General features: G+C 41.4%; 1 protein-coding gene across 1 annotated transcript in view; it reads right to left on the bottom strand.

Annotated features, from left to right (window-relative positions):
- Window positions 1-7,324: 7,324 nt before the first annotated feature.
- DYNLRB2 (dynein light chain roadblock-type 2) overlaps window positions 7,325-15,631 on the bottom strand; it is a gene marked incomplete at its 5' end in the record, with an annotated part of 451,085 nt that continues 442,778 nt past the window's right edge. The window contains 3 exons of the mRNA XM_081921770.1: window positions 7,325-7,580; window positions 8,299-8,466; window positions 11,287-11,362. Of these exons, the coding sequence (XP_081777896.1) occupies window positions 7,537-7,580; window positions 8,299-8,466; window positions 11,287-11,362 (288 nt within the window). The 3' untranslated portion in view covers window positions 7,325-7,536. The remainder of the gene's footprint in view (window positions 7,581-8,298; window positions 8,467-11,286; window positions 11,363-15,631) is intronic.

Below are 15,631 nucleotides of genomic sequence, written 5' to 3'. Positions count from 1 at the left end.
TGCTAGCATGGCAGTTGAAAAAGAGACAAAAGCTTAATACAGTTACAAATCTAGAGATTAAAGGGAGAATGGTTCAGAAGCCCGAGGAAATTAGAAAGTGTTTCCAGAGATATTTCAAAGAACTTTATTCACAAGGGCCGCAAAAAGATTCGGAGGTGGATCAATTTCTCACAACTAATGGACTACAAAAAATACCCCCGGAAATGAGAGCAACTTTGAACTGTAATATTACGTACCAAGAAATTGAATGTGCCATTCAGAACCTTCAACTAGGCAAGTCTCCAGGACCTGATGGACTTACTTCCAAATATTATAAGGTATTGAAGGATTCGTTGATACAACCACTGTTGGAAGTTTGTAACCAGATTATGGAGGGGAGGAAGGCACCGGAAACGTGGAAAGAAGCATTCATCACGTTGATACCAAAATTAGAAACTGAAAAAACCCAACTTAAAAACTACCGTCCTATTTCACTCCTAAATGTGGATTACAAAATTTTTGCAGACATTTTGGCAAGTAGGTTTAAGAAAGTATTAAATGAAGTGATTCATAAGGACCAAGCAGGCTTTCTCCCTGGTAGGCATTTGTTTGACAACACAAGAAACATCATTGACATTCTGGAACTTTTACAAACAAACTTAAATACAAGAGCGGTGTTGATCTTTATTGATGCGGAGAAAGCCTTTGACAATATTTCTTGGATGTTTATGAAGAAAAATTTGGAAAGGATGGGAGTAGGGCGGGGGTTTGAAAATGGAATAGAAGCAATATATTCAGAACAAAAAGCTAAATTGATAGTAAACAATGTGGTGACAGAGGAGTTCAAAATTGAAAAAGGGACACGACAGGGGTGCCCTTTGTCTCCTCTGCTGTTTATTTCAGTCCTGGAGGTGCTATTGAACATGATCAGAAATGACCGGTTGGCACGGGGAATTGTGGTCGGAGAGAAACAATATAAACTGAAAGCATTTGCAGATGACTTGGTATTAACATTACAGGAGCCAGTCCCTAGTACTAAAAGAGTGTTAGAATTAATTTCTGACTTTGGTCGGGTGGCGGGATTCAAGCTGAACAAACAAAAAACTAAAGTTCTAGCAAAAAACTTGACAACTACTGAAATAGAGGAGTTCAGGAAAGAAACGGAACTAAATGTGGTTAAAAAAGTAAAGTACTTAGGGGTGTACCTGACCTCCAAAAATTTGAATTTGTTTAAAGATAACTATGAGAAATGTTGGTCAGAGATCAAAAGAGATTTGGAAACATGGTCAAGATTGAAACTTTCCTTGTTGGGTAGAATAGCTGCTATAAAGATGAATGTACTGCCGAAAATGTTATTTCTGTTTCAGGCCCTCCAGATCGTGGACAAGGTGGAATGCTTTGGAAGATGGCAGAGGGATGTTTCTAAATTTGTCTGGCAGGGCAAAAAGCCCCGAATAAAGTTTAAAATACTAACTGATGCGAAAGAAAGAGGGGGGTTTGCCCTGCCGGACTTGAGGTTATATTATGAATCTGCAGCCTTCTGCTGGTTGAAAGATTGGATTTTATTGGAGAACACCGATGTCCTCGATCTGGAAGGGTTTGGTAATGCTTTTGGGTGGCATGCATATTTGTGGTATGACAAGGTTAAAGTTCATAGATCGTTCAAAAACCATATTGTCAGAAGAGCAATTTTTATGGTCTGGACAAAATACAAAGACTTATTGGAGAGTAAGACTCCGAGGTGGCTCTCACCGATGGAGGCCAAAGCACGTAAAAGACTCAATATGGAGGCCCATTGGCCTAAATATTGGGAAATAATTGAAAAAATTGGAGATAATTGGAGGTTGCAGAGTATGGAAAAGTTAAAAAACAAGGTGCGAGATTGGTTGCACTATGCTCAAATTCAGGAAGTTTTTAAAGCGGACAAAAAAGTGGGTTTCCAGGTGGAAAAATCGAAATTAGAGACAGAGTTGCTAGAGCCAAAATCTAAGTTAATTTCGAGAATGTACAACTTGCTGCTTAAATGGAATACACAGGATGAGATAGTTAAATCCTCCATGATAAAGTGGGCGCAGGATTTGGGGCATAACATTATGTTTGAAGACTGGGAAAGGTTATGGAACACCGGGATGAAATTTACGGCATGTAGTGCCTTGAAGGAAAATATTATGAAAATGGTATACCGGTGGTACATGACCCCAGTCAAGCTTGCAAAGATATACCACCTGTCGGACAATAAATGTTGGAAGTGTAAGGAGGAGGAAGGGACATTCTTACACCTCTGGTGGACCTGCCCGAAAGTGAAGGCCTTCTGGGAGATGATACATAATGAATTAAAAAAGGTACTTAGATTTACCTTACCCAAGAAACCGGAGGCCTTCCTCCTGGGCATGGTAGACCAGAGAGTGGCCAAGAAAGATAGAATTTTCTTTATGTACGCCACCACAGCAGCAAGGATCCTGATGGCAAAGCACTGGAAGACACAAAATTTACCCACGCTGGAAGAATGGCAGACGCAGTTGATGGACTATATGGAACTGGCCGAGATGACTGGCAGAATCCGAGACTTGGGAGAAGAAGCAACGGAGGAAGTCTGGGAAAAATTTAAGGACTATTTGAAAAAGCATTATAAGTTGTATGAATGTTAAAAAATGCTCCTTTTTAGGAAACTATAGCTTCAGCATTTGCAAACTTTTGAATTGGAAAATAAGGTACAAGAAGCCAGAAGTGGTGTAATGAAATAACTTTATTGTGTTGAAATTAAAAGTTTAAGGATTTGGACTACAATGTCCTAGAGACCAGATATCACGATAAAATGAAAGATACATTATTGTGTTTGAAATAAGTTAACAAATTGCTGATGTTTTGAATGTACAGAGAATGCAGGGTTCGGAAGATGGGGGAAGTCCACTAGATCTATGGAAATCTGTAACTGGAAGTTGGACTTTGTATTTCATAAACTCAATAAAAAATTATATTAAAAAAAATAAATAAAAATATATATTTATTTTAAATATATATATGCAAAATAGTTATAATATGTATTTTAAAAGCCAAGCTGCATGCACTACTGTATTTCTGCAGCATAAATTAATATTAATATAGAAGTATCCTTATACAGTATGCATGGGTTACTTCAGGAAACCTGGAGTATATATACTTACAATATGTGCATATTATAGATGCACTTTTGCATTATAATTTCACTCCTGTAACTTTTTTCAGTTTTTTTTTTAAAAGAAAAGCTATGCACTTAGAACATGTTTCTAAGACTTGGTGAAACTTGCCAGCTTTTTTGCTGACATGCATGCTTTTGTCAGGAATATATGGAATATTCAGGCATTGGATGTGAACTCAAAAATACAGATAATTAGGAGATTGGTAAGATAGTGGCAGGTTTTCAGATATGGACAATCAGAATTGCTTGCTAAGCCTTTACTTGGAGAAATTGAAATGGGGTTTGCTCTCCTGGAAGCATTGCTGAATAAGGCTGAAAAATGTTTTGTTTGTGATACATCTTTATGTAGAATACTCTAGGTTTAAGCAGCCAAGCATGTATAGGCAAAATGACAGCAACCTCTTGCTGCTAAGATCCTACAGGGAGACTTATCTATAGCTGAAACAAATAAAGGAGAAAAGCATCCTCAAAACACTAGTCATTGCTTATTCTTAAAAATTATTATATTTGTTAGTTGCTTTTCTCATAGAGGCACAAAGCAATTTATATTAAAACTAATTAATAACATCAAATAAAAATCCAAAAACACAAGTGTACAGATAAAAGGCAGGGCTTACAGATCCTACCTCACTACAAGAGGCCACAATGCCATCCTTCAAATTCAGTGTCAAAAGTCTGATAAAGTCTTTTCCCAATGACTAAAACTAGATAAGGATGGCATCAGGTGTACCTCACCAGGAAAGCATTCCACAGGTGGAGGGGGGGGCACTACAGAAAAGGCCCCCCTTGTGTTGCGCCCCTCTGAAACTCCCACTGAGGGGCAGATGGAGGAGGACCTCTGATGACCATTATAGGGTCTGAACTAGTTCACATTGGGAGAGATGGTCCTTGAGGAATCTGGGGTTCTGAGCTGCATATAGCTTTATACTTAAGTTGATGGTAAGAATCCAAAGTTATGTTCTTCTAATTATACCTCCCTGCCCCGATTTTCAGTGAGGGCTTTAGAAAATTACGTTTGGCATGTTTATATTTAACACTTTTACTTTAAAACTCTCAAATAATTAAGATTAGCAGTAGAAGTAAATCCCATTTCTTTAAAAAGATCAGATGTTCCAGAGAAGAAGCAACGAGCTGGATTTTGCTTCTCTTTGTAGAATTTGCAGCAGTTTGTTTAACAAGAATAAGGACTTATTCTATGTACATGTTTGGAGTGTTAAAGCACAATCCTATGCATGCTTACTCAGAAGTAAGTGCATGCAATGGCGTTTACTCTCAGTAAAGTGTTCGTAGGACTGCAACTTTCATCTTACGAAGTATCGGAATGACCCTGAGATGTCATTTCATGTATCTGCATCAGAATTCTTTATGGAAAATAAAAAAAAATATTGTTACCTAGCAGAAACTAGTTATATATACCAGTGTTTCCCAACCTTTTTTTGGCAAAGGCACACTTGTTTGATGAAAAAAATCTGGAGGCACACCACCATTACAGCCCCGTGACGTCAGCGCGCAGCGTCACGCCGGGAGGGACGCACGAAAGTGTAACTTTCAATTTTTTTCCCTCCCCCTTGCCGGGGAACCTCCAAGTGGGGTGTGAAGCGAGCGTACCTCAAGACCGAAACGCCTAATTCCTAGGGGGAAAGCATAACTGGGCGTTAACCGATCGCAAACCCTGTCCTAGCCCATTAACATAGGAAATTAACATATACAACGCGGCAAGACACCGGTTTTGGAATCCGTTCCTTCCCCCTCTCGTCTGCCAAGTTGGTCCCTGCCCCTCTTGTGAGACTCGCCGCCGGGTCCGCTCTCGCGCACATAGCCCGGCGAGAGGGCGCCTCCTCTGCGCGCGCGCCTGAGCGCGCGCCTGCGCGCACTGTGCCCCCTCCCTCCCCCTTTTCGGCCCAGCGCGCCGCCTTGCCTGTTCGTGCGCCGCGCGTGTGAGGCGAGCGGGAAGGCCGCGTAGCCCCCCATGCAGGAGACCCAGGAGAGCCCAGCGGCCGCCAAGACCCCCGCCGCTCTGCCCGCCCAGGACGAGGGGCCCGGAGGAGGAGGAGGAGAGCCCGGCGGCGGTAGCGGAGGAGAAAGAGGCGGCGGCGGCAGCAGCAGCGGCGACTCGGAGGCCGAGCTGCCGGACGGGCCTTCCGCGGAGGAGCCTGAGGGGAAGAAGGAGCCGGAGCCCGAAAAAGGCGGCGGCGAGGAGAAGGAGGAGGCGGAGGAGGAGAAGCCGCGAAGCAGCAGTGGCGAGGAAGAGGAGGCCGCTGGTGAGCGTCGGGAGCAGCCGCAACCGTCTTCGCCTCCGGCCGCTGGGCCGCCTTCGCCGCCTCAGGAGCCGCCCGAGGTTGCCGCTGTAGCCGCCGCCGCAGAGGAGCCGCCGGAGCGGCACACTAGGCAACATCTCGCGGCACACTACTGTGCCGCGGAACACCGGTTGGGAAACACTGATATATACAGTGGCGTAGCGTGGGTTGTCAGCACCCGGGGCAAGGCAAGTAATTTGCGCCCCCTAACCATGGATTTGCACCCCCTAACCCGTGGATTTGCGCCCCCTAACCCCCAGATGTTGTGCCCGGTGCGGCCGGCCCCCCCCTGCACCCCCCACGCTACGCCACTGTATATATACATAAAAATTGCAGCATGTGTACATGCTAAAAATGTGGCATGTTCCATAGGATGGCTCTTGTTGCAAGAAGCTTTTAGTGTGTGTTTCTGGAATTAAGAGCTTTTAGTAGGTGGGATTTTTTCCTTTTGTAAAGTGAGTTTAAATTATTTAAATCATCAGCTAAGCCTTGAGACCATTTGACTGTGAATTATTATTTTTCCCCTTTCTAATGCTTTATTATGAAAATCACATTTGGTAAGACTTATGCTTAATTGGACTTATGCGGTAACACAAATCTATGCATTTTAATGTCCCACAAATAAACTGAATGAATTTGAAGTTAGAAGTTGACTTTTTTTCTAAATCATAATGCAAACACATTTGTTTATGAATGCTGAAATGTAATTGAAATATTTATATTACTAGAAATGAAATATTTATCAAGGGATGAAAACAGAAACTTCAAGGAAGTTGTAGAGATTTCCTAAGTTTTGTGGTAATAATAATAATAATAATAATAATAATAATAATAATAATAATACCTCACCCATCTGGCTGAGTTTCCCTAGCCACTCTGGGCAGCTCCCAACAGAATATTAAAAACACGACAAAACATCAAACATTAAAAACTTCCCTAAGAAGTTACTAAGCATTTAACAGTCCCCACCTTTTAGTTCAATGAAGCCAACCACAGAAATAGCATACCTCAATATTATCTTAAAACATACTGCTTTGCTAAGTGAATGCCTGCAAAGAGATCACATTCTGTCTTGCTGCACATCTCTGTGATGAAACAGAATCGCCCTCTTCAATCACTTCTGCTTAAGAGATCTTCACTGTGCTCAAATCCTTTGTTTCCCTCCTGCTTCAGCAGTGCTCCATACATTCCTTTGAAATAATTCCCTCACTCGTTCAGAAGTCATGCAGCCTGAACCTGCTTGAGTACTGTTGGAAGTAAGCCCCACTGAGTTCAATACGATAGGCTTGCAGCCTTGCTTCAGAACTTGTGGTCCCTGTCATATTTCTAGTAGTTTGTTTTACATTTCACTTTTATCTGTTTTACATTTCACTTCTATCTGTAAACTGCTGATAAATGTTTATTTCATACAGGCATCCGAAACATTGTGAGCCACTGCACAAAGACTAACTGCAGACATTAATTAATAAGGAAAAGCATGTTTAGTTTCTGGAAGTTGCTTTATGTTGTTTTTAATTAGAGCTTTATCAGGAAGAAAAAACCCTCACTGGGTGCTCTGTCCTTCTAAGGAGCTCACTATATTATTGAATTCACTTACTTTGGGCACAATCAATCTGAAGTTGGAAAACTTGAGCATATGTTTAACAATCAATCCCACTGAAATCAAAGGGACTTAATAATCCTGTTTAACATCAGTTGAAATGCAACCATTATTTAATTCTGCATTCCCTACTTCCGATTGTTTACATGAAAATGGCTTTGAGAGCTGCTTTTATGAGATTTTCAGTCATAGCCTTAGCTCTGCGCTTAATTATTTCAAAAGATTTATTTAATTTTAGAACACATGTCCCAATCAATGTTAACACATGCCTTAAGCATTTAAGTTTATTGTCCTTTAAGCAGTTAGACACACATTTTCATTAATTCAGTTACAAATGCAATGCATTTGCACACATGAGAGATTTTAGCTTGCAAACTTCCTGACAAGTTACTGGAAAAGTTTCTTAGTTGTATGCTGTGACATCAGTAGTAAATGTTATTTTAAAACTGTAGCACAGTTCCCATAAAATGGGTGTGGTTGGTCTATTCGCAAGGATTTTGGATAACGATCAGAAGATATTCATTATCTGTGGAAAAAGATAAAGAAAGTGGTGGCAAATGCTTACAGCTTGTTCTATTTCAGCTATTCCTTATTTTTACAATATACTTTTGAAAATAGTTCTATAAGCCAAATATTTTCATAGTTACAATGTTTCATTGCATTTGGTGTATCCTTTACCCAATATTGATTGTTAACTATTTTGGGGGATTTACCTTGGGCAAAATAATGAAGACCGCTGCTTGTGCCCACTCAGCAGACAAAATGAAACACTTCAAAAATAATAATAATAGCCATTGTTTATCAAATACCATCTTGATGTACAAACACAAGTACTAAAAGCAAATCTGCCCCATGTTAGATTGGTGGTTTGGGAGTCATTTGTCACCAACAGTAAGTAGCTGCAGTTTTATGTGCTAATTGGCCAAATCCAGCTTTGGAAAAATGGTCGTTCCTCACACATAGGAAGCAGTCTTATACCAGATCAAACAAATTTCTAGTCTAGTCAGGCACAGAAATCAGCTATAGTCTGGCCTTGCCACACAACATGATAGATAAATGCTGGGCCCTCTCTATTTAAGCAATTAAAGGATCTGAAGGCAAGCACATCCCTTATGCTTTTGTCTTCCTAGCTGAAATAGGAAGACAGATGTTTCACAGCAGCATTGGAGCAATGAAAGGGACCTCAAAAGCCACCCACACAGCAGTTGGAGCAGTATTTTCTTTTGGAAGACAAAAGATATTACCTGGGGCAACCATGATTTCATGTTTCTTTGATCTAATCCTGAGAAAGTTTAGATCATTCTGGGGATCGATATCTCTCACTGTGCTTTTTGCTTTCATTGTGAGCTGATGAAGGAGACCCGCGTATTGTACTGTGGTTGAGTTGTCGAGAGTGGTTCTGATTAGGATGCCTGAAAAGGAAGTCATTTGTTGCTTTAGGATTAAACAGGGCAACATCAGAACCAAAACTGCATCTGAGGTTAAGGACACTTCTGAAAAAGCCATTTTTACTCTGGAGAAAGAACAGCCAATGAGCAACTGTTACAGGTGAGGAGAGACAATTAAACCATAAATGGGAATCTTTTCCCTCCTTTTGCTGCCCTGTAGCAGAGACTGGAAAAAAGGAGAAGGGACACCCAGTTGGGAAGTAAACTGCCACTCCTACTCCATGCATTTCAATGAGGTTTCAGTAACCTATGAGACAAAAGTTGTAAACTAAGATTGTCAGGCTGTAATCAAAATTACTTGGGCCAACCCTATGAAAAAGAGTTTTCAACAGTCTTCTCCATGCAGCTTGATATCCATTTCTGCTTAAACTGAATAACTATTATCAATGGTTACTAGCCAAAATAGGTATGTTTCACCTCCACTGCCAGAGGAATTATGCCTTTAAATACTAGTTTCTGAGAATCACAACCAGATAATGTGCTATTGTACTCAGGTCCTGGTTACAAGCTTCCCACAGGCATCTAGTTGGCTACTGTGAGAAAAGGATGTTGGACTAGAAGGGTCAGCTGCCTGATCCAGCAGGGCTCTTATGCCCTTACGGACCCTCCAAGTGTCTATATTTTCCAGGGACAGTCCAAGATTTTCAGAAGCCATCCCAGTTTCTGATTTGATCCCAGAATGTCCCACTTTTCCTTAGGACATCCCTATTTTCATCAGAGAAATGTTGGAGGGTATGAAGTTATGCAACTCCTGAGCAAAGGAGATAACTGTACAACCTTTAGAAGACATCTGAAGGAAGTTATTTAATGTTTAATGGGTGGTTTATAAATAATAATAATAATAATAATAATAATAATAGTAATAATGGAATAGGATGTCCCTATTTTCATCGGAGAAATCTTGGAGGGTATGCCCTTATGTTCATTAGGTACAGACATCTAGAGATACTACTGGGGTAGGCACATGAATCTTCCCTCAAGAATCTCAGTATTTGGGGTAACTAGACAAATAGCTACAAAAATAATAAATGGTCACAGACACTTGAGATCATTACAGTAGTTACATACTGAGTGAACCCCCAACTTCCAGTAAATGGGAATGCTGCCACCAATTTAAAAACAAACAAACCCGTAATTTTATCCAGTGGTGTTTTTTTTAATAGAAAAAAGGGTGCTGGTAGTCCCCATGAAATTGTTGCAGTAAGTGCCACAGTTTTAACATAGGGCGGGGGGGAGTTCTGGTACTGTGTACCCTTTAGCACCCCCAGATAAAAGCACTGATTTTATCCAATGTGTTAAAGTGGCAAAAGTGTTTTTAAAAACAGCATTTGTGAACTTGAAGAAAATGCTGAGGCCTCACACACAAGTCACAAAGTACCCATCAGCCTCTTGATATCAAATAAACTATTCACCCTGATGACTTCTGCAGATTAAAAGAAACCAGTCCTCAGCTTTGAATTCAGACTGTAAATTAGAAGAACCCACTTAGCTTAAAGCAAGATTTCTGCTAGGGTGAAAAACAGCACCAATCCAAGAGAATGTTTCATTAAACACATGAGCCTGCCAGGTGCAAGAGACCACATTCTTTGCTAAAATTAACCCAACTGCAAAAGTATTTTTGTTCAAAACCCCACTGTTACATAATTGCCTCAGGAATTCAGTTTATCTTTTAGTACTCTAACAATATTAAATGCTCTGAGAAGCTGCTGCTGAAAACAACTCCAAACCAAAACGGCTCAGCTAAGGATTGAAGAATTGAGTAACTCGACCCGGAATGGAAGCACACTGCCTGTGCACAACTCTCCTTTCCTCCAGTACGCTATGGCAGAGGTGGGCAGACTGCAAATTTGTGGATGTACTTTGGATTTTACAAAATTCCCAAGTGCACTAACAGGAGACAGATGCTGTGGGGGATGGGTGTAGATTTAGAAAGAGGGAGCGGAATGCCTTCAAATGATGCTTAGCCCATGGATTTCTTTTCAGTACCAGAACTGAGCTCACAATTGTTTCATACAAAAATCCACCCCTTGTTTTTCCATTCAGCTTTCTTCGTTTCAATAGCCTAATCTGGAAGGGGAAAGCAACTTTGTTGTTGTTGCTATTTTAAAACATTTGGAAGATGGAAACCCTTGCAGATCTACTGCAAATAAACCTACTAACTACCAATAGATCCCAATCTACCTTCAGCCTATCCCTGGCTTATGATTTTACAAGAATTCAAATAATCATGGAATATGGATTTTTTTAAATGTCCACATATGAAAATCTGAGGGAAAACCTATTTCTAATTTCATATCTTAATGTAATAAATTTTGGATGAGAATGTGGTATTGAACCTAATAAGCTGATTTATATTGTTTCAGTTCACTGCGCCAGTATTGTCAACTTTGATTGGAAGTCCTATTGATGGAATGCCAAATTGAATAAAACTTGTGAAGCACTGTGCAAGTCAGAAGAGCTCTAACCAGCTACACCATGAATTCAAGTTAGTTTCTGATGCAGAGTAACATAACTGATTGTCACTGTCTTTAGTCATATACCTTATACACTCTTTTTTATTAGCTTAAATATAATAGATGTTTTTTATTTGCTTCATTGATTTCCAGTTTAACCCAACCAAGCATCCAAATTCATTATCTAGGCTTACCAGAATAAAAAATTCCCTTAATTTTGTCACCTTTTTAAAAAGGAGACTTCAAATATAAAAAGAAAAATTCCAAAAGGCATCTTTTTGTAAAAAGCGTTGAGTGTACTTCTGAGAACACCCAAAAGGCAGATCTTTACCTTCTGCATTTATGACAATAGTTCCAATAACTCCTTTATGTGACTGGATCCTCTTTAAAGTTCCTTCTACCTCTGCCTGTAAAAGAAGCAAAATCACTGTACAAAATGTGAGCACTAGCCCGTAACATTTTGGCAGCAGCCAATTTCTAACCAATTTTGTCTCCAGCTCCAGAACATGGGATAGTATCCAACCAAATCAAAATCAGAGCAGACCCACTGAAATTAATAGACTTTAAGTTAGCCATAACCATTAATTTCATTGGGTCTGCTCTAACATTGGATAATAATAATAATAATAATAATAATAATAATAATAATAATAATAATAATAATAATTTATTTATACCCCGCCCTTCTGGCTGGGTTTCCCCAGCCACTCTGGGTGGCTTTCAACAGAATATTAAAATACAATAATCTATTAAACATTAAAAGCTTCCCTAAAGAGGGCTGCCTTCAGATGTCTTCTAAAAGTCTGGTAGTTGTTGTTCTCTTTGACATCTGGTGGGAGGGCGTTCCACAAGGAGGGCGCCACTACTGAGAAGGCCCTCTGCCTGATTCCCTGTAACTTGGCTTCTTGCAGGGAGGGAACCGCCAGAAGGCCCTCGGCACTGGATCAAACCCATCAAACTAGCTACTGAATTAACAGCAATGGGGTACTTGTGGAGGGAGTCCTGTTGCAGAACAGCATCTGGAATTATGGAATCATGCTGAAGGTGCTAGGGAAGGAGGCTGCTCTGCATTAGAGGGGCAAGTCGGAAGGGACATGCTCTTAGTGAAGCAAGAGAGGTGCATCCTCTACTCCCACATATACTAGTCTGCTCATGTGGGGTATTCTGCTACCAACACCCTGATAGCAGCAATACTGAGAGCAGAAAGCCACATTCAGAGTTGATAAGAAACCAGATGGGTTGGCTCCTTAAAATCCAAGTTAAACTCAAGCTCTTTGGTTGATTTACACAGGCAAGAACCAGCATACCTACTAACACAAAAAACTTAGGTTCAGTTTGCTCGTGGTTGCAAAAAAATTTACATGACTCATAGATAGAAGGATGGGACACCCCCCCCCCCGCATTAAGCACTGGTTCCACAAGATTTGGGAGACAGTAGTACTATAATAGGCGGGTGGCGCTGTGGTCTAAACCACTGAGCCTCTTGGGCTTGCCGATCAGAAGGTTGGCAGTTCAAATCCCCGCGACGGGGTGAGCTCCCGTTGTTTGGTCCCTGCTCCTGCCAACCTAGCAGTTCGAAAGCATGTCAAAGTGCAAGTAGATAAATAAGTATTGTTCCGGCGGGAAGGTAAATGGCATTTCCGTGCGCTGCTCTGGTTCGCCAGAAGCGGCTTAGTCATGCTGGCCACATGACCTGGAAGCTGTACGCCGGCTCCCTCGGGCAATAAAGCGAGATGAGCGCTGCAACCCCAGAGTCGGTCACGACTGGACCTAATGGCCAGGGGTCCCTTTACCTTTACCTTTAGTCCTATAATAAGTAATCCATCAAATCCAGGTTGTATGACACTGTTTTTATTTATAAGTTCCTGAAAGGCTGAATATCAATTGAGAAAAATGCCAGCAGAATATAAAGCAATGGTACTAATTGTAAAAGTTTTATTCAGTTTACAGGAAAAGTGGGTGTGGGTTGTTATGTCTGTCTGTCTGTCTGTCTGTCTCTCTCTCTCTCTCTCTCTCTCTCTCTCTCTCTCTCTCTCTCTCCCTCTCTCTCTCTCTCTCTCTGTGTGTATCTAAGTCCCAAAGTATTTTACAAGTTAAAGGCAATAAAAACAGCAAATATCAAAACAATTATGTCAATATTGTCTTTAATATTTTTCCATCTTCTCTCCCAATCCCTTTTCCTTTTCAGTGAGCCTCGGAGCAGGGACTGTCTTATGATTGTTATCTGCAAGCCATGCTGAAAGCCTTATTTGGCTTAAAAGTGTGGCAGGGCAATGAGGGTGGGATATATACCCGAATCTATGTAATTTTCTATATCTATATATCTCTGCGTGCAATATGGATTCTGTTCTATTGTGCAAAGTTGATTAAAAGAAAATATAAATCCATTAAATCTATATATCCTCACAATCTGTTCATCCCATTGTAACTATCTCTGCCAGCGTCTACCTGAATCTCATTAGGCACACCACCTTCACCAGCATTCCAACACATTTCTTAGCCGCAGAGTATGTACACAATCACACCTTGCAAATTACATGCAACTCAATCCTACTTTTATTTTTTTAATCTCAGAAGTAAATTGTACTGGATCAGGGTGCTTTGCCCCAAATTAGTGTGCAAAAGATTGCAGCTTTAATCACTGTTTTGCTGCTGCCTCTGCTTCTGTGTGCTGTCACATTTAAAATTCATTCACTCTTGCTTTAGCCGTTCACAAATTTTAAAAGGGCAGAAAATGAGTGAAGTGTGTTTGTCAGGTATCACATCCAAATAGTGCTTTCTGCATTTTGCATAAAAGGGCAAGTAATTTTAGTGTGTTGTCGGAAAAGCACCTAGGAATATTAATAGATTTATCATGACAGAAGCTTTGGGGAAACGTGAACCAACCATACAACTACTAGCAGTTAGTATACAGTGGTACCTCGGGTTAAGTACTTAATTCATTCTGGAGGTCCGTACTTAACCTGAAACTGTTCTTAACCTGAAGCACCACTTTAGCTAATGGGACCTCCTGCTGCTGCCGCGCCACCGGAACCTGATTTCTGTTCTTATCCTGAAGCAAAGTTCTTAACCTGAAGCAGTATTTCTGGGATAGCGGAGTGTGCAACCTGAAGTGTATGTAACCTGAAGTGTATGTAACCCAAGGTGCCACTGTATTACAGTCAGTGTTATTATATGTGTTTACATCTGGAGGGCCACAGGTTCCCTATCTGTCTTAAACACACTTACCTAGGAGGTGCGCTCAATGGGGCTACTTCTGAGTAGGCATGCATAAGATTCTCCTAGCCTTAAGAAATGTACACTAGTTCTCTTGTTTTGCAAGCAAGTTCAGAGTTAAACGTACATAGGGTTTCAGTCTGAGGCTGCAATCCTAAACACACTAAATAGAGAGGAAGACCTTCTTTGGTAGGGTGGCCAGGTGAAAGCAAAGAGGATGCGGTCCCTGCAGATTTTAATAGCTGAATACCTGAGCAGGTGAAATCCCCTCTTCTACGCAACTACTAAAAGCTGGAGAAGCCCCACCCCCACTGGCAGAGGAAGGGGAGTGTGGGGGGAATGCACCGCCACCGGCAGTGCGATCCCAGCAGGGTGCCATCACAGCTGCCCCCCGCCCATGCTGGGCACCTCACCCCCGCAGGCGGTGCACCCCACCCCCAGGATGTGTGCCCCCGCCCCTACGGGCAATAAGAGACTGCTGCATTGGGGTAAATTACCCCCCCCCACATGTCAGCACCAAAGGAAGCTGACCACATCTTAAGATACTTAAGATAAAAAGGTAAAGGGACCCCTGACCATTAGGTCCAGTTGTGGCTGACTCTGGGGTTGCGGCGCTCATCTCGCTTTACTTGCCGAGGGAGCCGGCGTACAGCTTCAGGGTCATGTGGCTAGCACTGTTTACCTTCCCGCCAGAGTGGTACCTATTTATCTACTTGCACTTTGACGTGCTTTTGAACTGCTAGGTTGGCAGGAGCAGGGACCGAGCAATGGGAACTCACCCTGTTGCGGGATTCAAACTGCCGACCTTCTGATACTTCACATTTACTAAAGAGAATCATAAGGATGATTATGAAAGAGCTTTTGCCCTATTTGATGAGCATTTTACTCCCAAGCGTGACGTAGTTCATGGAAGTGCTTGTTTCTATTAGAGGGTTCAGAGGCCTCGGGAGCCAGTGGAAACCTTTGTGAGACACCTTATGAAATGGTAGAAAACTGATTTTGGGGACGAAAAGGAAGATTGCATCAAATACATGGTACTGATAGGCATCCTGGAAAATGGACTGCATATGCATACAGATTCAACCTTTCATACTGCAATAGGAATGGTGAAAAATCAGAATAGAGATCAGAAATCATCAGAAAGTAACCTGGAGGTCTCCAGGAAACATAACGCTAAAAGAAGAAAGTACTCATCCACAGAAAGCACTACGAAGAAACTCTCCTGAGCAGCTTGGAGTAAGCCTCAGACAAGTTCAGACTTTTCTCAGTTCAGGTATACTAGATGTGGGGAAAAAACAGCCCTGGGGGGAGGTGCCCAGCCAGAAGAACCTGATCCCACAAGTGTAAAAAATATTGGGATACTTTGCAACAGGCTGCCAAACTAAGACAAAAACAGAAGTAACAAATGGCAGCCCTGATATACTTTTTCTCGGATCTATAGGTTACGATAATTAAGAGCC

Source organism: Podarcis melisellensis (assembly GCF_964234715.1).
Source record: "Podarcis melisellensis genome assembly, chromosome: 8".
NCBI classification, from domain to species: Eukaryota; Metazoa; Chordata; class Lepidosauria; order Squamata; family Lacertidae; genus Podarcis; species Podarcis melisellensis.
This window is presented reverse-complemented; position numbering and strand designations above follow the sequence as displayed.